At 50.5% G+C, this 22,187-nt stretch overlaps 2 protein-coding genes across 8 annotated transcripts; one reads left to right on the top strand and one right to left on the bottom strand.

Moving 5' to 3' along the window:
- Nucleotides 1–229: 229 nt before the first annotated feature.
- LOC119219547 (vesicle-associated membrane protein 1-like) lies at nt 230–4,047 on the top strand. The gene is made up of 5 exons (XM_062558653.1): nt 230–261; nt 1,484–1,604; nt 1,696–1,854; nt 2,930–2,981; nt 3,115–4,047. Exons 1-5 carry the CDS (start codon nt 230–232, stop codon nt 3,129–3,131), a joined length of 381 nt encoding a protein of 126 aa, XP_062414637.1. The 3' UTR covers nt 3,132–4,047.
- A 216-nt stretch (nt 4,048–4,263) lies between these two features.
- Nucleotides 4,264–21,847, bottom strand: LOC119218915 (chromodomain-helicase-DNA-binding protein 4). 7 transcript variants are annotated; one of them, XM_062558526.1, is made up of 41 exons: nt 21,607–21,839; nt 20,950–21,106; nt 19,027–19,136; nt 18,160–18,405; nt 16,141–16,259; nt 15,790–16,061; nt 15,587–15,717; nt 15,350–15,488; nt 14,567–14,736; nt 14,060–14,293; nt 13,484–13,687; nt 13,189–13,397; nt 12,956–13,087; nt 12,755–12,854; nt 12,362–12,553; nt 11,313–11,513; nt 11,087–11,224; nt 10,706–10,827; nt 10,357–10,530; nt 10,121–10,262; nt 9,906–10,037; nt 9,676–9,793; nt 9,475–9,599; nt 9,299–9,391; nt 9,057–9,204; nt 8,795–8,970; nt 8,516–8,705; nt 8,061–8,150; nt 7,874–7,965; nt 7,626–7,759; nt 7,407–7,551; nt 7,130–7,289; nt 6,927–7,033; nt 6,585–6,834; nt 6,412–6,465; nt 6,106–6,315; nt 5,915–6,023; nt 5,657–5,789; nt 5,365–5,560; nt 4,701–4,876; nt 4,264–4,601 (listed from the first exon to the last, which is right to left on the bottom strand). In XM_062558526.1, the coding sequence occupies exons 2-41, from the start codon at nt 21,008–21,010 to the stop codon at nt 4,587–4,589; spliced, it is 5,949 nt and encodes a 1,982-aa protein (XP_062414510.1). In that variant the 5' UTR covers nt 21,011–21,106; nt 21,607–21,839; the 3' UTR covers nt 4,264–4,586. The 7 variants fall into 7 exon arrangements, with proteins under 7 accessions (XP_062414510.1, XP_062414512.1, XP_037329592.2 ...); XM_062558528.1 differs by having other exon boundaries at nt 8,528–8,705; XM_037473695.2 differs by having other exon boundaries at nt 4,266–4,601; nt 6,412–6,468; nt 21,713–21,847.
- Nucleotides 21,848–22,187: the final 340 nt, after the last annotated feature.

Here is a 22,187-nt window from a genome sequence, read left to right as displayed (position 1 = left end):
ATCGATGTTGCAGAGCAATGTGTTCAGGACGACTCAAATAAAGCCTTAAAGATCCCCCTAAAAGAATCGCCCCCTGACCCCTGACCCCCAAGGCACTGAACTGATGTCACCCGGTGGGGTTGGGAGGGCTTTAAAGGTGTAAATGCGAGTGGGACAGTGATGACACTTCACCATGACAACGTCCAATATTGATGTCTATGTTTGCTGCGCACCTGTGAGGGAGAGCTCGATGTCAGGCTCCCATTGGCCAGTGCTGGTCAGGTGTCAAACAAACAAAAAAATCATTTCCACAATAAATCTAATAAAGCAGAAGCGCGTGCGTGTGAGGGAGGGTTTTCTTTTCACCCCCCGCCCCCCCTCCCCTCCCCCCTCAGATTATCTCCATCCTCCTGCCGCTGAGATGTGAGTACTCTGCATGTTTGCTTTATTTGCTTTAATTATATCGCGTGTAAAACGAGGGAAATTGATTAACGATCATGGATCGAACCACTTGTGATCGGGTTGACGCGTCGTTCCGTTCGGTTAGTTTCCTTCTTGTTTAAAACACGGATTCTTCTTTCGGATCCACGTTTCCTCGATTCGGAACCTTCGGTTTTTTTTTACAACGTTTGAGTCGCTGGAAGGAAACCGTCGTTATAAATAAAAACTTGAATATGAATTCATATCAATATAAACATGAATATGAATTCATATAAATATAAATATGAATTTAAGTACAACAAAAAACAATTTGAGCCATCAAACAAATACACTTTTTATTTTATTCAGCTTTAAAACACCACGAAAACATGAAAATGCTTCAAAAAATGCGAGAAAAGAGCTCACACAGAGGATGAAATGGATGTTTCTCTTGGAGGGGGGGGCTTTATCGTTCATCCCCTCAGCCTCTATCTGCACTAATCTTCCTCCATTTAGCTTTTGGAAAACAAGCCGCTCGTCGGGCATCGAACCTTCTTTTTATTTTGTTGACACGTAACGTTCCAGCTGAGAGGGAAGCGATCACTTATTCTACAAAGTAAACTCTCATCCAGTAGTATTATTAAAATATACTAATACTACTATACTATAATAGTAACACAAACCTCAAACACTACATATGCTTTAAAATGAATGTAGTGGAATAAAAAGTACAATATTTAATATTAGTGAGAAGTATTTGAACGTCTCACAAAGTGGAAAGTTTCAAATAGACGAAGCAGGTTTATGATTTTATTATTATTATAACTTTTAAACTGCAGCTGTCAAATGAGAACTCAAATAAGGTAAAAGTACTGATTGCCGTTGTACATGTTGATAAGATGAGTTTAGTTCTACTTGTATTTCTGTTGTTTCATAAACATGTTCATAGAGAACTCATCACAGAACCAACGTGTAGAAATGCGACGATTCCTGATTCAGTTTTTTTACATTTTCATCACGATAACACAAACTGAGCCTGAATCTGAAACCTCCCCCCCCACTCATCCCCCCCCCCGACCCGCAGGTCGACTCCGGATGCAGCAGGTACCGGCGGGGGGGCCGACGGCGCCGGGGGCCCCGCGGCGGCGGCCCCCAACCTCACCAGCAACCGCCGCCTGCAGCAGACCCAGGCCCAGGTGGACGAGGTGAGAGGGGTGACTTCACTGAGGTGGTGGTGGGGGGGGGGGGGGGGGGGGCGCGGTGAAGCAATGGGTGAAGGTGTGATCCGTCCACCAGGTGGTGGACATCATGCGCGTCAACGTGGACAAAGTGCTGGAGAGGGACCAGAAGCTGTCGGAGCTGGACGACCGGGCCGACGCGCTGCAGGCCGGAGCCTCGCAGTTCGAGAGCAGCGCCGCCAAGCTGAAGAACAAGTACTGGTGGAAGAACTGCAAGGTGGGCGCGGCTCCTCCCATCATGCATCAGTGCAACATGGGCTAATTGTACCAGCGATAATCCTTTTACGTATTGATTTGGATGCAAACGGCTGTTTGGGCTTTTCATTTCATCTCAGAAACGTCCTCCATTTACAAAAAAACAAACATCTCGCTGTGATGGAACTTTGAGGACCTGCTGGACCTGAAGTCCCGTTGATGAAATCCTTCAAACTTGTTCTGGATGATTTCATCAGCTAAGCGAGGCCGACGGCTCAGTTTGACCTGGCTCAGTTTGGCCCGGTCCAGTTTGGCCTGGGTCAGTTTGGCCTGGCTCAGTTTGACCTGGTCCAGTTTGGCCTGGGTCAGTTTGGCCTGGCTTAGTTTGGCCCAGTCCAGTTTGACCCGGTCCAGTTTGGCCTGGCTCAGTTTGGCCCAGTCCAGTTTGACCCGGTCCAGTTTGGCCCGGCTCAGTTTGGCTCGGTCCAGTTTGGCTTGGGTCAGCCTGCAGCCGCCATATTTGTCCCTCGCTGCCCCTCGTCCTCGCGCCCCCTGATCTTCCTTCCTCCGCCTCTGCCGGGGCAATCGTCCAATCAGAAGCTTGTGTTCAGGGAGGCGGGGGAGGGTTAGAGAAACCACCAGGAAGTCCGAGAGAGAAATCCCAATCTGGATTATGGTGACGGTCTGGGATTAAAAAGACAGCTGTGATTTGTGATGTAACCCCCCCCCCCACCCCCCTCCCCTCAATACAAACACACACACACGTGTTGGTCCTTCTATACTTGAGAGGACCCTCACTGACTCCCTGCAGTCACAGCAGCTTCTTCATCTCGGCCCCTCAAACCAACACTTGTGGATTAATACGCCGCTGAAAATAGTCCCTGATGAAACAATGTTTACTTTTGTTTGTCTGACAAAAACTGCGGATGCTTTGAGATACGTTTTAGAGAATTTCCTTCAGCCTGAAGTCTCACTAACACAAAAATATAATATAAATATGTCTCGTTTCAGGGATTTATTTTCGTTAAATAAGTCAATGAATCAAATTAAAGGATTATTTCAGCCACTTGATTCTATTCTTTGTGTTCTTCTTGCAGATGATGATCATCATGGCAATAGTTGGTCTTATTTGTTTTGGGGTCATTTTCAGTAAGTAATCACACACACACACACACACACACACACACTAACATTAACATTATTAAATAATCCCATAGATCTGAATAGAAAATGGCGTCTCACCACTTGAACTCTCATGACCTCCTCCTCTCCTCCTCCTCAGTGTACTTCTTCTACTGAGCGTCTCCAGGGACGGACACGCTCCTCCTTCTCTGCTCCTCCTCCTCTGCTCCTCTCGGGGAACACCTCCCTCCAGGCAGAAGACCCGAGCTGACGGAATGTTTCAGGTTTTTTGGGGGTCGACCCAACAATTTAAATAATTAGAACTGGGTATAAAAAGTGAAACCCTCAACTTTTATAAGTTATATTAAAATGACCCCAAAGGGAGGTGATGTGTGACCTGACTCCTCCTGCTTCTCTCCATCCTTCGCCTCCTTTTACCCAAATTTGACACAAAGTCACAATAAGCCGAAGGAATCGGCAGAAGATGAAGTCAGGTGATGTTTCTCATTACAATTCAAGATCAGGAAAAACGTTTATCTTTCTAGTTTAAGAAATTTAAATAGTTCATTGTAAAATATTGGAGAACTGAAACATTTGTAACCGGATTTCTTTCCCTTTTGTTTTATTGCTGAAGGCTAGATGTTATATAGATGTATAAGTATGCAAGTATTATTTAAACTACATGTACCAACACAGTACTCTGTCTGAGCGAGCTGACTGTACTCCGCTGTAAGACATCTAGCCTTCATGCATGTCGTGTTGTTTCTGTGGTTCTGTTCGGGATTGTCGCCCCCTGCTGTCAGCGGCGGTACTGCAGCTGATGCGTTTCCACGGAAAGATGAAGATTGTAATGTGATGTTCCGTTTTTTGTTGTGCTCTGAATGTGACTCGTGTGTAAACTGTAGATATTAAAATGTAAAAATATTTATACCAGATTGTCAGAAAATCAGCATCAACGCTTCTTCGGTTCTACAGAATATAAAATCAGAACGTGACATTTAACTTTGGAAGGTTTCTTGTTTTTCTGTGGATTCCAATAAATTCATGTTTGCAACACAGATGTCCAGCTGTGGTTTATGCTGGAAAACGCAAAATCTTTGTGAATCTACTAAAGCGTAAAATGTGAGATTTTAGATATTAAATAGAATCAATAGTTCAACTGCTGAGTCCAGTTTGCGTAATTAAGAAAAACTCCTATTGGTCTTTAGAAGCTCCGCCTTGGAAATGAGTTTATTAATTTGAAAGTGAGTTTAAAAATCGCAGAATTGAAACCAGACTTTAATTTTCAACCCCCCAACTTACCACTGACACTTTTATTTTTTATTTTTTTTATTTAGGTCCCAAAAAACCATAATAATAACATTATATCAATAATATTAATACAGAAATTGAAAAAAGGAGGAAAAAAATAAAATAGCTTTCTGTCCACGGCCTCAAACTTTGGGGAAGGGATTCGAGCCTCCAGAAAAACTTTTGTTTAAAGTCTGTTTTTTGAAGGGGGGGAGGGAGGGGGGGGTAGAACAGGGTGTGGCTTCAAGCTTGAGCGCGCTGTCCGTCATTCTGCTGTGCACCAATCAGGAATGTCGAGGTGAGGCTGGGCTTTTCCTCCAAGGTGAAGTGCAGAGTTCCAGTCTACTGCTGTGACATCTGGAGGGGGGAGGGGGGGGGGGGGGCACACACAAACTGCTTAGCCATCAGATCTTCTAGAAACAGCTTTGGGGAATATTTTTTTTCCTGTCTTGCTACCTGTTGCGTCTGTGACTGCGTCTGCGTCTCCGGGCCGCGGCTCGCCAGCCGACTCAGGATGTTCCGCTCGGACATCTGGAGCCGCACGGCGACCGGCGGTATCCGGGCGATGGTCGCCGGGAGGCGGGTGACGTCCGCCTTCATATCGCTCAGCAGCTCCTCCAGCTGCTTCAGCACTGAAAGGAAATTAGAAGATAAATAATCTTCTTCTACCATGTATTACACGGATCATCAAATCTAATCAATATTTGGGCTGAGGAGGAATGGTGCTGAATCCTCTTTAATAAACAGCATCAAGATAAACCCTGCCCCAAAATGGACCATCATTCACTAAATGAACATCATGCTGCATTGAAGAAGACTTTAAACTAGAGAATGAGACCATAAACTCATGTTTACAATGTTTACTGAGGGAATAAATCAAGAGAGAAGTAGAGTCATTTCCTCATAGACGTCTATGGGAGCAGAGGAGTCGCCCCCTGCTGGTCACTACACAGAAGTAGAGTCATTTCCTCATAGACGTCTATGGGAGCAGAGGAGTCGCCCCCTGCTGGTCACTACACAGAATCACGCTTTAAGACACGCCCACACATCGGGTTTCACAGGTTGTCGTTAAAATCCTCCCGGGGAACATCAGCAGAAGGTGTCGCCCCCCCCCCCTCACCTTTGTGCAGGACGGCGTTGGCCGGCTTGTTGCCGGACATGGACTCCTTGCTGAGGTGCTGGTGCGACTCGGCCAGGCACTCCACCTCGCTGAAGCGCGTGTTGAGGGCCATGGAGGGGTGCGAGGGGTCCTCTGACATGTTGAGGTAGGCGGCGCGACGCAGCTGCTCCTCGATCACCAGCGCCTGCTCCAACAGCTGCACGAGGAGGGGGGGGGGGGGGGTCAGTATGGCAATATACAAATAAGACAAAGTTGGGTTTGACCAAGATAAAATATGTGAAATAAACCGTACCTTGAACCTCCTGGCAAGGAACTTGTTCTTGATTTCGAGGAAGTTCCCCCGGTTCATCTCCCCCTTGAAGGGCTCGTTGAGGATGGCGAACTTCACGTCGTTCTGGATGTCCTGCCAGCGGGCGTAGCCGTGTCTGAGCAGAGGTCAAGGGCGCAACTCTGCCTCTGAGCCTCTAAGCACCTTCAAATCCCCATTAGCACCCCAGACCCCCCACCCCCTAACATGAGAGCCAATCACAGGCAGGTAAAAAAAAGATACTGTATGATGCCAGCCAGCAGCCAGTAGTCATGGCGACGGTGCCAGATCTCGTTGGTTTTCTTGGTCACCGTGGCGGCGCGCTCTTCATTCTGCCACAAGGAGTGAAGCTCTGAAAGGAGGGAGGAGGGTCAGCAGGTGAACACACCTGTGTGTGTGTGTGTGTGTGTGTGTGTGCGCGCGCGTGTGTGTACCTGTGAATCCTCCATCAGCGATGTTGAACATGAACCGGCTCTTTGCCTTCTTCTTCTCCTCGCTGGCGGCGGCAGCGATGACTGCTGCTGTGGTGGAGGCGGCGAGAGGGGGGGCGGCGGCCGATGCTCCGCCCTCTTTGCTGCCGTCTCCGTTCTGCAGTTTGGTGGCATCCTCCGCCTTCAGAGGCTCCTTCTCCTCCTTCAGATCGGCTGCAGGAGGAACGACAGGAGACGCCATTTAAAAGAGCGCTCGGGTGCAAAGCACGGCTGCAGGTCAAAGGTGAGCAAAGGAAGCGCGCTCGCCACCTTTCTTTTCATCTGCAGGCGGCGTGACGTCCATCTTTTCTTCTTTCTTTTCTTCTGCTGCAACACAGAAAAATCCCATTTAAGAAAAAGAAGGTGTCAAAGGAATAAATACTTAATGTACTTATGTCCCAAAAGAAACAAACAACTGCTCCTCAAGAAAAGAGGAGTTTTACCTTTGACCTCGGCGCCCTCTGGTTTGACCTCTGACCCCTCCGCCTTGGCCTCCGGCGTGGACTTTGTTTCCTCGCCTGCCTCCGGACTCTTGGTCCCTTCCTCGGTCGGCTTCTCCTTGTCGGCCTCCCCGTTGCTGGGTGCGTCCGTCTCCATCGGCTCCTCGCCGTTCTTCTTGCTCTCCGGCTCCGGGCTCTTCTCCTCCTCCTCTTCCTCCTCCTCGTCTTCGTCGTCATCTGGGATGGCGATCACCTGAGGAGGAGAACATTTAGTAAATAGGTTAAGAACATAAATATTTTTAAAAAGATCCTGGTTCTATGCAGAGCGCTCGAACGCGTCTTCACCTCGTCGACCTCTTTGCCGTTCTTCTCCGCCTCGCCGCCCTCCTTCTTCACCTCCTCCGGGTCCTTCGCCGCCGCCTCCTCCATCTTTGAGGAGGCAGAGTCGTCACCTGTGGAAAAGACGAAATAAATAAATAAATCTCATGAAGTTGTTTCCGGCCGAATCCCTGGGGGGGGGGGTGCGCGGCGAGGAGGGCGGGCCTTACCCGCAGCGGGCGTGTTGGGCTGCGTGTCGGCGGGCGTGCCGGTGGACGGCGTCTTCCCGGGCGAGTCGGGCTGACCCGCCGCCGCCGCCTTCTTGCTCTCCTCCAGCTCGGCCATCCAGGGCATCGACCACTGGCCGTTCACGTGCTCGAACTCCTGGACCTGGATGACGGGGGCGCGGGGGGGGGCAAAGCGAGAACTTAAATATCAACGGAAAAACCCTAAATTACCCGATCATCTAAAGTCAAAACACCAAAGCAGAGCTGTTTTTTTTTTTACCTTCTTGCGAATGAGCGACATGACGCCGATGCGCGTGAGAACGTGTTGCCGCGACAACCCTTCCCGGGGGACGCCGTCGGCAAAGGTCTCGGCCCCGTCGGCGCCGGGCTCGCAGAGGTGACGCATGAAGAGAGAGACGTAAGCCCTGCGGGGGGACGGGGAGCGTGAGGACACACGAGCACGGAGACACTGTGGATCCACATCGGAGACGTCTCTTACTTGAACTCTTTCTCAGATTTCCCCCGCAGGTCCCGGACCAGCCACTGGGTGGTGAAGGCGTCCTGGGGGGGCATCCCATAACGCATCACTGCGTTCAGGAAGGCCTTCCTCTGTCGAGAGTTGAAGCCCAACACCTTGGGGGGGGGAAGAGAGGTGGGGGGGGGCAGGGTTTGATTTTCCAGGTACTTTTTAAGAGGAGGAGGGGGGGGGGGGGGGGGTCGATGCAGCGAGAGGATAAAGGGTCTCACCTCGATGTTGCCTCCCACCCTGGCCAGCAGGGGGGGCAGCGGCTTGTCCTTGTCGTTCCTCAGGCCCTTCCTGCTGGGCCGGCGGGAGTTGGCTGCGGAGAAGAAGCCGAGGCGGCGAATAAGGGACGCGACTCGGAGACCAGGACACTACAGAAAACATACGTTGAGCTTAACGTCGTCGAATTACCTTCCGATCGCTCGTCAAAGTCCTCGTCGCCCTCCTCGGACGCCACAGAGTAATCCGACTGGCCGTCGGACTGGTCGTCCTGCCAGTCGGCTTCGAGATGGAAGCAAGAGACATTTATTTTTGTCAAATGGGAGTCGAGAGTCAGGGAGATATTTTTGATGCTAATCCAACATTCACTCTGTCTGGGCTGCGTGTGGTTATTTTTTTAACGTTATGAAGTGGTGAATATTATAAAATCCTGTTTCTGCGTCTTTTTCCTCCTCGCGCCAAACGGGCCGAGGCCACGGCAGTTCTGCGCCGTGCATTGTGGGTAATGCAGTCAGATGGGACAAATATTCAGTGGGGTTTTTAAGGGTGAAAATTTAAAAAATATATAATAATAATAACACCCCAGACAACCCACACAATTCAACGCACTCAGTCTGCAAGAGGAGTAATAAAAAAGCAAAGATTACCTCCATTCTTACCTCTGTCTTCCTGGGAGCCGTCGTTGTAGTTCACCTGCTTGCGGATGCGCTTGCCTTTGCCCAGGTTGCGGGCCAGATCCTCCTGCTGCTGCTCGTAGTGGTGGCGCAGCAGCTTCTCCCAGTAGTCGGGGTCCACGCTCTCCTCCTGCTTGATGATCTCACGCTGCACCTCCTCCTCCTGAGCGGGGGGGGAACAGCGACACACAACGGGGTTGGAGAGGGGCCATAAAGGGGGAGAGGTTCTAAAGCGCTGTCTCGGTCGCTCACCTCCTCCTCCTCGTCTTTGACCACGTACTGAGCCACCTTGAAGGAGCTCAGGTACTCGTTCATGCTCTGCAGCTCCTTGTCCTCCGTGGCGTCCTGGTTGCGGTCCAGCAGGCGGTCGATGGCCTTCTCGTCGTAGTGAATGACGCTGCTGTCCTCCTCCTTGTTCTTGTTCTCACCTGGACATCCACACGCAGTCATGAGCACATCACACTACTCAAGAGGCCGCTGATCTTCATCACTGCGCTTTTTAAAAAAAACTCACCCAGACCGCCGTCGAACTCGTCTTTGAAGAGCTGCTCCGTCCCGAACTTCAGGATGTCGTCCAGCTCCTGTTTGGACATGGAGCCCGTCTTGGATCCGAGACCAGGTCGGACCACCAGGTGAGTCAGCATCATCTTCTTCTTGGCGACCTGGACAGAAAATTGTTGTTGGCATAAAAACAGCCTTCAAGTAAATAATAAATAATCTTGGCGGTTCCCTTCCTGCCAGAGAGGCCCCGTTTACCTGAGTGATCCTCTCCTCCACAGAGGCCTTGGTGACGAAGCGGTAGATCATCACCTTCTTGTTCTGCCCGATACGATGAGCTCTGCTGAAGGCCTGTAAACAAACAGCAAAGCATTACACTTGCTTGACTTGCTGGGGCGGGTCCAGGTGTCCTGCAGGGGAAGCGAGCGGCGCACCTGGATGTCGTTGTGGGGGTTCCAGTCGGAGTCGTAGATGATGACGGTGTCGGCGGTGGCCAGGTTGATGCCCAGACCGCCGGCCCTCGTCGACAGCAGGAAGGCGAACTGCGGCGCGCCGGGCGCTGGGGGGGGGGGGGAGAGGGTTAGCGCCCTGGAAGCCGAGGGGTCAGAAGTGCCAGGCGGCGCCCGCGGTCTCACCGTTGAAGCGGTCGATGGCTTCCTGTCTCATGCCGCCGGTGATGCCGCCGTCGATCCTCTCGTACTTGTAGCCCTCGTTCTCCAGGAAGTCCTCGAGCAAGTCCAACATCTTGGTCATCTGCAGGAGGAGGAGCGGGGAGATGGCGTTTTAGGAGAAGCTGACAACTCTTCTACAACCTTATAGTTCCACGAGGCAATTCTTTACTCATTAGAAACATCCGGCCTCTCACCTGAGAGAAGATGAGCACCCGGTGACCTCCGGCCTTCAGCTTCCTCATCATCGTCTGCAGCAGCGTCAGCTTCCCGGCGGCCTTCGTCAGCGAGTTGCCGTCGTACATCCCGTTGGGCATCTTCGGCGCTTCCTGTTTGAACCAAATAAACATTTGTTAGGCTTTGTGAGTTGTGGGGAAAGTGCTTCCTTGCGATAGCGGCGCTGTGAGCGTACAATGGCGGCCGTGGGGAAGAGGTAAGGATGGTTGCAGCACTTCTTCAGGTCCATCACCACGTTGAGCAGAGAAACCTGGTTTCCTCCTCCTTTGGTGTTCAGCGCCTCAAAGTTTTTCGTCAGGATGAATTTGTAGTATTTCCTGCCACACACACAAAAAAACCCTCACGTGAATTCCTTTTCTTTCTGAAGGCTGACTTTCAAAGGCCCTGCTTTCTAAAACCAGAGAGACGGACTTCTGCAGAGGGCTGAGCTCCACTCGGACGATGAGCTCCGTCTTGGAGGGCATGTGCTTGAAGACGTCGGCCTTCAGCCTCCTGAGCATGTGCGGACCCAGCATGTCGTGCAGCTTCTTGATCTGGTCCTCCTTGGCGATGTCGGCGAACTCCTCCAGGAAGATCTCCAGCTTACTGAGGAGCGAGACGGGATGTTTGGCTTTTATTACGTTCTCGTTTACACAAAATCATCTTTGCTTATTTTCTTTGAATCACTGGATATCCTGAACCCTGAAGATCATACAGAGACTCTTCTAATGAGTGTCCAGTGCAGAACACACTTCCTCGAGGAGAGAAGGTGCTGACGTACCTGAACCTCTCGGGCGTGAGGAAGTTGAGCAGGTGGAAAAGCTCCTCCAGGTTGTTCTGCAGGGGCGTTCCAGTCAGCAGCAGTTTGTGCTGCAGGGGGTAGTTGTTCAACACCCGGAAAAACTACAGGAGGAACAAAACATGTTTTAAGCTTCAGTTCAGTCCAGACGCTTTAAGAAGCGTTTTATTCCAACGGTTCATGAAGCCGTCTGATTGAGTAAAAAGAGAAAAACCACAGCAGCAGAGTTCAAAACGATAAATCTTAGATTTAGTCTTTCCATGCTTTATCTTTTTTTTAATCAGCACTTTCTGCCCCCTGTGGTCAACTTTTAAACAATTCTGAAGATATTGAACGCTTGAATCCATTCCTGGTCCCGCCTACCTTGGACTGGTTGTTCTTCAGCCTGTGGGCCTCGTCCACCACCAGGCAGGCCCAGTCGATGGAGCCCAGGATGGCCATGTCGATGGTGATCAGCTCGTAGGACGTCAGCAGGACGTGGAACTTGACCGACGAGTCTTTCTGTGGGGGCGAGGGGGGGGGGGATACATGATGTTAGCCTTTGTCTGTTAGGTCAACTAGATCCGTAGATTGTTGCGCTCCGTCCCACCTTCATCCTGGAGGCCTTCTTCCCCCCTCGGATGGCGTTGTCCTCAAAGGAGAACTCGTTCTCTCGGATGACGGCTCTGCTGTCTTTGTCCCCCACGTAGGTCACCACGTACATGTCGGGGGCCCACATCTCAAACTCCCTCTCCCAGTTGATGATGGTGGAGAGCGGCGCGCTGACCAGGAACGGCCCCTTGGAGTGGCCCTGTGGGGGGGGGGTCAACTCAAATTATTTCACAGCGATGAACCGTGATTCTTGTTTCAAACCAATAAATAAAAACTAGGAAATCTCTTCTTTTTTGAGCCGTTACCAAAGTGAGACCCACACACCAAAGGCTCAGAATTCATTAAAAATTATTATTAAATAAATATTAATTTCATGCAAGAGGGATATTTTTACAGACAAAATCTTATTAACAATTATCTCATTATCAACTTGAATAAGTAAATCGTCTCTTCTTTATACACATTTATACAGTTATATACAATTTTAAATATAAAAATCATCCGTGATGTCTTCAAACATCAGATATTGCATTTACAGCAGAATGCTGAAAAAAATAATCAAATTCATGAAATTGGAGAAAAGAAAATTTGAAATCAAGTTTTTTAAAAAAAGCCTGCAGAAGACCCTCGGGCAGGAAGTGCATTCTGGCCTCCGTCCTCTAGGGGGCGGCAGCCGCTCACATGACCGGGGCCTCGTTTACCGGATGAGATTGAACTTAATGCCGTCAGAATTCACCTGATTTACACAAAATGGCTGGAAGACTGCCGGCCAATCAGAGGAGGGCTACACATGGAGCGCGCCCCCCCCCCTTCCCGGGCCCAAAACGCATTTAAAAAAAAAAAGTCCTCACACAAACATAATCAAACATCAATTAATCAAAATCAGGAAATAAAGAACAAAACCGAAAGTTTTTTTTGCTAAGCTTGAGAAAAGAAAAAAAAAATCTATAAATCATGTCTACACACAAAAGAGTGTATAGTTGCTGTGTGTGAGTGTGTGTCTCTCTGTGTGTGTGTGTGTGTGTGTGTGTGTGTGTGTGTGTTTACCTCTTTGTACAGCGAGTAGAGGAAGACGGCCGTCTGCACCGTCTTCCCGAGGCCCATCTCGTCGGCCAGGATGGTGTCGGTGCCCTGCGCCCAGGAGAAGCGCAGCCAGTTGAGGCCCTCCAGCTGGTAGGGGTGCAGCGTCCCCCCCGTGCTGTCCAGGTAATCCGGCTGCCGCTCAAACTTGATGGTGGGCTGGTGGAAGGTGACGTTAAAGTATTAAAGAGGTGAGAAAAGCAACACGAACGTCTCCCTCCCCAATAATCCAGCCTCCATCGCTGGCTTTTTATTGGCTTTGAAGTCTCTCTGTGACCATTGCTGCGTTTGTGAGGGTTACGGGTAACTGGCTGCTCCTCTGAAACAGGAAGTCAGAAACGTTCAAATACTTCAACTTACGTCCACCACGGGGTTCTCGGGGGGGCGGTCGGGCCGCTTCACTCGTCCCTTCACCTTGATCTTCTTCCCCGGCTTCCCCTCGTCTCCCATCATCAGCTCCCTGGAAAAAAAAAAAAAAAACAGCGGCCCCAGATGAGCAAAAGCAGCCACGCACATCTGCATCACCGCCGGCGAGATACAAAAAGGGGGGCGTGGCCTCACCTGTGGTTCCAGTACTGCACCTTGTAGGTGTCGTAGTCGGGCACGTCCATGTCGTCGGCCTCCCAGGTGGCCTGGTCGTAGGGCAGCTCCCTCCACTTGATCAGGTAGTGGATGTTATTCTTCCTGTCCACACTGGGAAACACATAACATTCAGAACATGGTCGTTATATCATCGTATCCACCTGTGTCAAAGAAACCCAGGAGACCACAGGAAGAGGCCGGGTGAAGCGGACCTGTGGTTGATGATCCGGTGCATCATCAGCCACTCGAACTTGATGCCGAAGCGGAGGTACTTCTCGTCCAGCTGAGCGTACATGGGGTCCTTGGCCTTCCTCTTCACGCTCTTGTCCTCCTCGCCCTCGGCGAAGTCGATGGGCGGCGGGTCGTCCATGTCGTTCTTCCGCTGGTAGTTCCTGAACATCACCTGACAGTGGAGCTCCAGCTGGAGGAGGAGGAAGAGGGTTAGAGAGCAAGGAGGTCTTCCTGTGGGGGGGGGGGGGGGGGGTTGTTTTTTCTCTGCACACACACCTGGAGCTCGGTGACCCAGGAGCAGTGCCAGTACGACATGTTGGACCACTTGGCGAAGAACTCCCTGTCCGGACGGCCCGCCAGCGGCTTGGGGTCGGGGGCGTCGGCCGCCAGGTCCGGGGGGCGGGGCACCGGCGTGGGAGGAGGGGCCTCTCCCCATCGCCACGTCAGGATCTTCTGGACCTTCCCCTTCATGGATGGACACTGGAGGGGGGGGGGAATGCTGACATTTATCCCTTTTATCCCAAATAAAGGTAGTTTATTCAGACAAAATATACAACTGAATTTTTTGCAAAAGATACACTACAGCAATAAATTAATATTAACTAAGAATGAAAATAGTTTATGATGCAACTAATTATTTTTAAGCTATTGTTCAAACTGCTGATCACTTTCTTATTTTAAGTGTTTTGATTAATCATAAATTGTTTGACTACAAACTACTTCATTATTTTGAGATCAAGACATTCTACTAATGTGGCATCAAAAAAAATCCAGAGAAAGCCCCTCTACAGTCGAGCTGAATGAGCACAAATATGCCCTGGATGAAGGAGTGAAAGCCCCCCCCCCCCTCACCGTGCAGCGGGGGCAGATCCACTCCCCGTTGGGGATCTCGGGCAGCGGCGGGTTGAGGCAGTGTATGTGGTAGGACGAGGGACACGAGTCGCAGCACAGCAGCTCGCCCCCGTCTTTGCACACCCGGCAGAACTCCATGTGCAGGTCGTCCTCCTCCGGGTCTCCGGTGTCGCCGAGGTCCTCCTCGCCCTCCGAGGCCTCCTCCCGGGCCTCCCACTGGATGCCCTCCTTCTCCTGCAAGAGAAGGACATCTTTAAAAGGAGCTCTCTCTCTCAGGCCTCCACAGGGAGAAAAAAAAACGTTTATTTACAGTAAAAATTTGTATTATTAGTAAAGTTTACGTCAATCCACGGAGAAAAGCAAAGTTCAATCTGAACAAGAGGACTTCGGATACAAAATGATGACAATTACTAAAGTATATTGTGACGGTTAAAGAACTAAAGGATCCCTGGTGCTGGTCCTCCTGAGGCTTCTTTCCACAGACCTCGTGGGGCCTCCTTTGCTTACACAGTGCGGGCAGCTCCAGGTGCCCTCGGGGGCCTTCTCCATGTCCGGGTCCAGGCACACCATGTGGTACGCTCTGGGGCAGGTGTCGCACAGGATGATCTCGCCGCCCTGCTGGCAGACCTCGCAGTAGTCCTGGTGATCCGTCTCGTAGCCGTCCCCGTCCTCTGCTTCTGGGCGTCAGTGGGGGGGGGGGGGGGGGGGGGGGGGGGGGAGAGAGGGCGGGGGGGAAATCGTCACATCAGAAACAGGAAGTGCGTCGTTTAAGGGCCTCTACAGACGGGCCGTCGAGGTTTGTCGCCTCTTTTCCCCTCGTCAGCGACACACTTTAGGCAAGAAACTGACATTTTTGTGGGAATTTTCGGTAACGGATATTTATGTACATTTCCATGGCGCGTGGAGTAGAAGCACACTGCTCCCACTGTGTGGAACGCAGAGAACAATGTCCCCAAAATAAAGGATTCTTTCTTTCTAACCAAAATACAGTTTAAAAGACCCTGATTCAAGCAGGTCAAACGTGTGTGTGTGTGTGTGTGTGTGTTTGAGCTCTTTTAGCCGCGTAGTCCATCACGATGAGGAGGATGACGCTCAAGGCCGAGATGTCGTCCTTCTAAATATAACTCCGGCCCAGTGACTAATGTGTGTGTGTGTTCCTGTGTGTGTGTTCGCCAATCGGCACGCGCTCGTTACCAGAACCCTCCGCCGGCTCCGTCTGCAGAGGTCTGACTCACCGGGACGGGTTCTACTCCCACAGACGCCACCGGAGAGAGAGAAACACACAAGTACCTTTCTTCTTCTTGGGCTTGCTCTTGGAGGCCTTCTTCTTGCTGCGGCTGCTGCGGCTGTTTGAGCCCTCGGAGACGGAGACGCTGTTCATGCTGCCGTCCTCAAAGTCGCTGTCCACTTCGGGCTCGTCCTCCTCGCTCTGCGCCATCGGAAACACACACACAGACACACACTCGTTGTGTAATTAACAGTTTGTAACCGCGAGGAGAGACAGAGGCGGTCAGAGGTGGATCGTACCGACGAGCGCTTCCTTTTGCTGTTGAAGCCCCCCAGCTTGATCTTGAGAGGAGCCACCTTCTTCGTCTTGGCGCTGTTCTTCTTCTCTAGTTGTTTAGGTGTGGGTTTGGACTTCTTGCGGGCGTTGGGACCTGCCGACACCGACCCGGAGAGCGTCAGTCACAGGTAAGAGAAGAAGAGGATGAGCAACGACCACGCCGTACCTTTCCCCTCCTTGGTCTTGGCCTTGCGTAGCGGCGGCGGCGGCGGCTGCTGAGCTTCCACCGGGGGCGGTGGCGGCGGAGCCACGGCAACCGGCGCCACCTCTGCCACCATGGTGTCGACCGCGGCCGGCACGTTGGCGGTGGCCAGGGCAGCGTTGGCGGCAGCTGCCCCCCTCAGCGGGTTGTTGGTGCTGAACTCCCGCCACTTGGCGCCCAGAACCATCATCATCTTGGACACGGCGATTTTGGGGTTCTTAGCGGCGATGAGGGGCCTTAACGGGAAAGGGGGGGGGGTGTGATTACTCAGCATGAACCAATCAGATGAAGTATTCCCATTTGAACGTCCTCTACCTGACGAACTGGCTGAAGGCCTTGTAGTTGGTGAGCGAGCGGTAGTCCTCCTCGGTGAAGACGTGGTCGATGTCCTCCATGCCCCAGTCATCCAGCAGCTGGGACGACGACTTCGGCTCCTTAAAAAAATAAATAAATAAAAAAAAACACAAAAACAAACGGTGAGCTTCATCAGAGGGACGAAGATCAATAAAAGACGACTGAGGCTGTGAGGGAAAAAAAACCTCCAACTGCATCCCAGGAACTGAGATTGCTATCTCTAGGTCAAAGATGCGTTGGTTCCCATGGCGACGGCCCCCATTTTACATGTAGCACAGGGAATAAAAAAAAAAACACACGTCTGAATTAATAATGAACCGGGCGGCTCATTGATTGATTAAATTGATCACTAGTCGCCCAGGAGGCTTCAAGCGTTAGTTTAACCAAAAATATTCAATATCTGATTTTGATTTTATAGTGATCAATAGTGACAAAAATAATATTGACTATGATTTTTGCAATAATCACTCACATTATTATTTTTTGCTGTTTTTATTACAAATCATATTTGTTTCAAGTTCATATTTGAACTTCATGATTTATTAGATCCACCTGACAAGGATCAGCGAATAAGGGGGGGGGGGGGGGGGGGGGGGGGCAAATGTAAAACAAATAAACAAAGTAAAAGGAGTATTGAGTGTTTTTAAGGGAGTCACGAGTCCCAAACGTGTAACTTGATGTTTACAGCATGAACGAAGAATCAAAAACACGGGCGAGTTATAAAAATATGATATTAAGGCCAATAATTCAACAAACAAAAGGTAAACCTGACCTTTTCTTTGCAGGTTAATCGGCCAAATAATAAATAGCAAATAATGCACCACAAGCATCCAGTTTTCTGATTTAAAAAGACAAAGAAAAGCAGAAACACGCCTTTTGGGAACTGATAGAAGTTTTACTCTGTCCATCCTTTTATAGATTTGGACTAATTGATTAATCCCTGCATCAAACGCGATGGATTTTACACCGACTGTCATCACTTTGACCAATAAAACAACATCTTTGCAGATTGGAGCTTTATCGACACTAAAGTCTAAAAAAAAGGCCCCGAGCAGGGGACCAACCAACCCCCCCCCCCACCAAAAAAACCTGCTTCAGACGGATTGAAGGCGGCTCCAACAATGAAACAAATCAAAAATGTGTTTACCAAAAAAAAAAAAAAGGGTCAAGAGGCGCATTGCGGTGCTAAGCAGGGTTTCCATGGTAACAGTATATGACACACACACACAATTATCTACGAGGCTCCCTATTGGTCGCCGGGTCTCCCCAGTCCACCAGACACGCGCTTTGTTTAACCATCTCTCATATCGCGTTTCTGTCAGTCAAAGCAGCGGCGACTCCGTTCCAGCAGCACAACGGGGCTGCAGAAACAGTCCAGAAGAGCCCGGAGAGGCCGTCAGAGAGAAGTAGATTCTCAAATCCACAGAGACTATGCAGAAAGCTCAAGATTATGTCCATTCCACTCCAAATCACAGACCTGCCTCAGAGGAACATCCAGAGGGTTTCCTTGTTATCGATAAGTTGGCATATGGCTGTAAAGGAGAGACCTTTGACCTGAGCTTCACCACATGTCGCACACAGCAGCGTCCAAACCATCCAAAAAGAACCAGATCGAGAATCTGCAGGTGGTTTTTGTTATTATAAATCAATGGACAAATAGCAACAACCCCTCAAACTGCGTCCCTCTCAAACGCTCTATGTGGGCAGAAGTGATCTTCATGAAGTTGACCCCACGACCTCCGAAGCGTCTCTCAAAGTCAAAATCCAGTCAGCGACCGTCGCCATTAACCGTTTGCAATTTGTGGTTTTTGATTAGATTCCACAATCACGCGAGCGCCACTACACCTTTCCCGCCTGATTACGCCGTAAATGGGTCTCTAACTACTTCCTGCCTCATTCTTCACACGCTGAGGGCGTAATCAGCGGCGGTCCACGGCGCCGAGAAGCTTCACTCGAGCCGGCCGGGTTTTTTTTCCTCACCGAGCTGTCGTCGTCATCGTCGTCGTCGTCGTCCTCCTCGGGCTCCGGCTCCTTCTCCTTCTCCTTCTTCCTGGAGCTGCTCCTCTCGGCCCCGGAGCTGCTCCTCTTCTTCTCCTTGCCGCTGCTGCCCCTCCTCTTCTTCTTGCGTCCCGGCGTGTAGTCGCTGCCCTCGCTGTCCGAGTGCTGGCCGTGGCCCCCCTCCGCCCCGACCATGTCCATGGGCTCCGGGGAGCTGACGGGGAGCTCCTGCAACGAGGTCCCCCGGGGACAACGGTTAGCAACGCCAGACGTTTCACAGGCAAAAAGGGGAATGACATCGAGACGCAGGTTCCACATTGAAAACAGATCATCTGAAAAAAAGCTTGAAAGGTGAAATGTCGGAGATTTACCAGACCTGGGAACGTGATCATAGTTTCATTTAAGGTCTGCAGAAGCAATTATTAATTAAAAAAAGCACGCAGGGTGGTCGAGAGGCTAGGTGGCTAGCATGCTAACCACATGGAGCTGTGACCAATGAGGTGTAAGCTTTGTGTTGTTTTCAGGGACAAACATGAACACAGTGGCTGATCTTGAACGGGGGGGGGGGGGGGGAAGAAATAAAACCCCAGCGACCTTGAGACTCACAGCAGCAGCTTCAGAGGGAGTTAGACATCGTGCAGACATTCAACGTGCACATTGAGGAGGAAAAGAGGGGGAAGAGGAGAGCTTTAGGATTCGGCTTTGTCGGGCGTTTTCCCGACACGAGAAGAAGATCAAAGTCTGCACGCGGTTGCGTGTCGAGTCACGAGTTCGGTCTGGTTTCCACCCGACACGTCATCGGGGTCACAGGATATGAAAGTGACGCCACTCTGCCTCCTTGCTCCTTACCTCTCTGCGCGACCGCCTCTTGCTGCCTTTGCTCTCCTTGCTCTTCTTGGCCTTCTTCTTCTTCTTCACCTTCGGCGCCTCGTTCTCGGAGACTTCGCCGTCCTCGTCGTCTGCGAATCAGCATTTTCACGGTTAGGGACACGACGAGCTGCGGGCATGCGTATCCCGCTGCACACAAAAACCCTTTCAGCAGATATTTTTTTCCCCCTTCATTTTCCACACAAGAGTCCCGTCAGAGACTCGTCGATGGGAAAATGTGGCATCCCGATAGATTGAAAAGGGAAGACGCTCCATCGATGGAGCGTCTTCCCTTTTCAATCTATCGGGATGCCACATTTTCCCTTTGTGCATAGAGACCAGCGAGTAAGTGAAAGAGACTCAAACGTCCCACCGCCAGGCTGCACCCGCGTTAACGTGGTGTCAAATGACATTTAAACCCGTTTATCTGTGATTAGATGGCCCCGAGACCAGAGGAGGAGAAGCCAGTGGGTTGAGCTACGAGGCTACTGGGGATGGGGGGGGGCACAGCGGTCAAGACTGTAATTTACAACGATAAGTCGTTATAATTTACCCTCCCTCTCGGGCCTGGTGACAGAGGGTCCCCCAGTGCGGCGTTTTGGGACGACGGGGCATCCGAAGGCGCCAGTGAAGTGACATCGCTCTCAGAGACTGTTCCTATCATTAACACTAACATGCACCTGGTCAGGAAGGTGGTCTTAAAAATGGGAGGAATTCTTCAGTGTCCTTATGAGGAGACCACGAGGCGTGTGGCGATGGGGGGCAAACCCAGAGCTCCGCCGCAGGATTTGGGTTTCTTGCATCAACCAGTTTTACAAAAAGCATGTTACGGCTAAAATGACGTTTGTCCCTGAGCTGTAGACCAGAGAGAGGATGCGGTCACGAAATTAAAGCCAACGCTGGAGCGAGCAGAGGAGGCCTTTCTTCAGGTTAAACATTAACAAAAGCCATAAATGTGAAGAGGTTCAATTACCGCTTGTAAACAAAGACTTGCAAATGATATTTTTTATTTGCAGATGAAACCGTGTCACTGAAAGAAGTTCACTTTAAGACGTGGCTTTTCGGCTTTGGCTGAAGAGAACAAGAGAGATTGGATCCATTATTTTAAGTCAATTTTATCCTGAAATGGAACAATCTGAACACACGGAACTCACTCACACTGTTGCATTTCAGTGAGATTTGGATTGCAGAACATTTACTTAAAAAATATGTATGTTTGTGTTCATGTGTACTTCTTCCAGCATCTGATGCCAGAAACAGACGTGCATCCGAGGCCGTAAACGGGCGGGTCGATGGATTTAAGCAACACGTTCACAATACGTGCTGTGAGATGAATGAAACGCTGTTTTGTTTCAGTCTGTGTCGGAACTGCGTGTCTTGTGAGATAAATCTGATGCGAGAATTGTTCTTACTACCTTGTATTATTTGTACCCCCCCCCCTCCTCCTTACACACACACACAGCCGGCCATGAGGAGGGAAACGCTGCGGAACGTCATCCACCAGCTTCCGAAGCTAACTGGCTGCCTCCATCTTGTCATCGAACACGTAAATAACGCCGGTAGCGGGCTAACCGTAGGCCCCGGGAAACACGCCGTGGAGCCGGCGTGACCTCACGGACAAACGCGGTGTGCGGTAACACGGCGAATTGTTTTATCATTATATTTGTTTGTTACGAAAAAAAAGCTGCTAAGCAGCAACGCGAAGCCAATTTAAAAAAAAACAACAACATACTAGTTGGCTATTGTTGCCGCTAGCATTAGCTACCCGGTAGTTAGCAGCATTTGGCTAGCGTGTTGCTAACGAAACGTGATTGATATGAATGTAAAAAAAAACATCTGCTGATGCTAGCATACCACCGCTGGTAACATTAGCAATTTGAGCTAACAAATGAGCTCCGGTCTTACCGTGCATTAACCGGTCCTCGGGGGCTGCGTAGTCATCTCTGTCATCCTCGCTTCCAGACATAGCGGACGGCAGGAAAACTTCAGATTTAGTTAGCTAACAGTTTAGCTAACTAAATAAAGTTGTGTTTGTCGGATAATCCAGAGTTCCGACCCGATTCTTGAGTCCGTCCCAAGTCGTCGGGGTGAGGGCAGCCGGGCCAGGTTCCAACAAGGGAAACAAGAACAAACAAAAAAAAAAGAAGAAAAGCAAACGGAAGTGAATATTTTAACAGCTTGAAGATGATTCATAAAAACACCGCAAACGCCCCGCCGCGTGGACTCCTCGAGGCGACGCATTTGAACTTTATGCGGCTGTGAAGTTGGAGCGATTAGCGCCCTCCATCTCTGCGTCGGGCTCACATGCCATCTTGCCTCAGTCGTTAGTTTCCGTGCCATTAGCATGCGTGCTAGCCGGTTCAGATTGGAGACGATACACACCATACCCACACACACATACACACACACACAAAAGAGACAGAAAGCAGAGCCGGCGCTGCACACTAAACCCGGCCGCGTAACAGCCCGGTTCCCCGGGCCCTCGGACCCGGTCCGTCCTCACCGGCTCCAGCCCATTTACGGGGATATTTTACAATAAAAACCAAACTGAGATATACTCACAACTAGATTCTTCCAAACAAACAGCAGCCCAGTAACTCCGAGCGCACTTTGTCAATCAATCAATACTTGGGTCGCTCTTTTTAAGTTAAGGTAACGGTATACATACAATTTAAATATATTTCCGTGTTTTCTTGTGTGTAGGCAGCGTGTGCGCACGACGCCGTCTCCTCTTTCTCCCCCTCGCACACTACACACACCCCGCGCGCGCGCGCACACACACAAAGAGATCAGGGGGCAGGCATCCCATAATACCCCCCCCCCCTCCTCCTCCTCTCCTCCCGCTCCACACACGCACACGCAAACGCGCGCACACACTTTAGTCACCCCTCCCCCACTCTGCATAGTTACCTTGCAACGTACAGACCATAATAGTCAACTCACCCCCTCCCTCTGCTACAGTCTCTTCCCCATTCCTCCATGCACCCCCCCCCCCCCCACAACTACACCTCACCCCCTCCATAGCAACCGTGGTTACCAAGGAGACGCTCAGGTCTCCCCCCCCCCCCCCACCCCCGTGCGCATCCCATAATAGTAATGAGTGCAGTCACTGACATCCCTCAATAAGCATAACTCCAAAAACA

This window comes from Pungitius pungitius, chromosome 17 (assembly GCF_949316345.1).
Source record: "Pungitius pungitius chromosome 17, fPunPun2.1, whole genome shotgun sequence".
Lineage (NCBI taxonomy): Eukaryota > Metazoa > Chordata > Actinopteri > Perciformes > Gasterosteidae > Pungitius > Pungitius pungitius.
This window is presented reverse-complemented; position numbering and strand designations above follow the sequence as displayed.

What these genes read in the sequence shown, in the direction of transcription:
- LOC119219547 (XM_062558653.1), top strand. Translation starts at nt 230, where the DNA reads ATGTCAGGCTCCCATTGGCCAGTGCTGGTCAG. An exon ending in CATTGGCCAGTGCTGGTCAG is followed by an intron (nt 262 to 1,483) that starts GTGTCAAACAAA and finishes CCCGACCCGCAG; the next exon opens with GTCGACTCCGGATGCAGCAG. An exon ending in ACTGGTGGAAGAACTGCAAG is followed by an intron (nt 1,855 to 2,929) that starts GTGGGCGCGGCT and finishes TTCTTCTTGCAG; the next exon opens with ATGATGATCATCATGGCAAT.
- LOC119218915 (XM_037473695.2), bottom strand. Translation starts at nt 21,010, where the DNA reads ATGTCTGGAAGCGAGGATGACAGAGATGACTACGCAGCCCCCGAGGAC. An exon ending in CAAGCCCAAGAAGAAGAAAG is followed by an intron (nt 14,737 to 15,349) that starts GTACTTGTGTGT and finishes ACTGACGCCCAG; the next exon opens with AAGCAGAGGACGGGGACGGC. An exon ending in TCCTTGCCAGGAGGTTCAAG is followed by an intron (nt 5,561 to 5,656) that starts GTACGGTTTATT and finishes CTCCTCGTGCAG; the next exon opens with CTGTTGGAGCAGGCGCTGGT.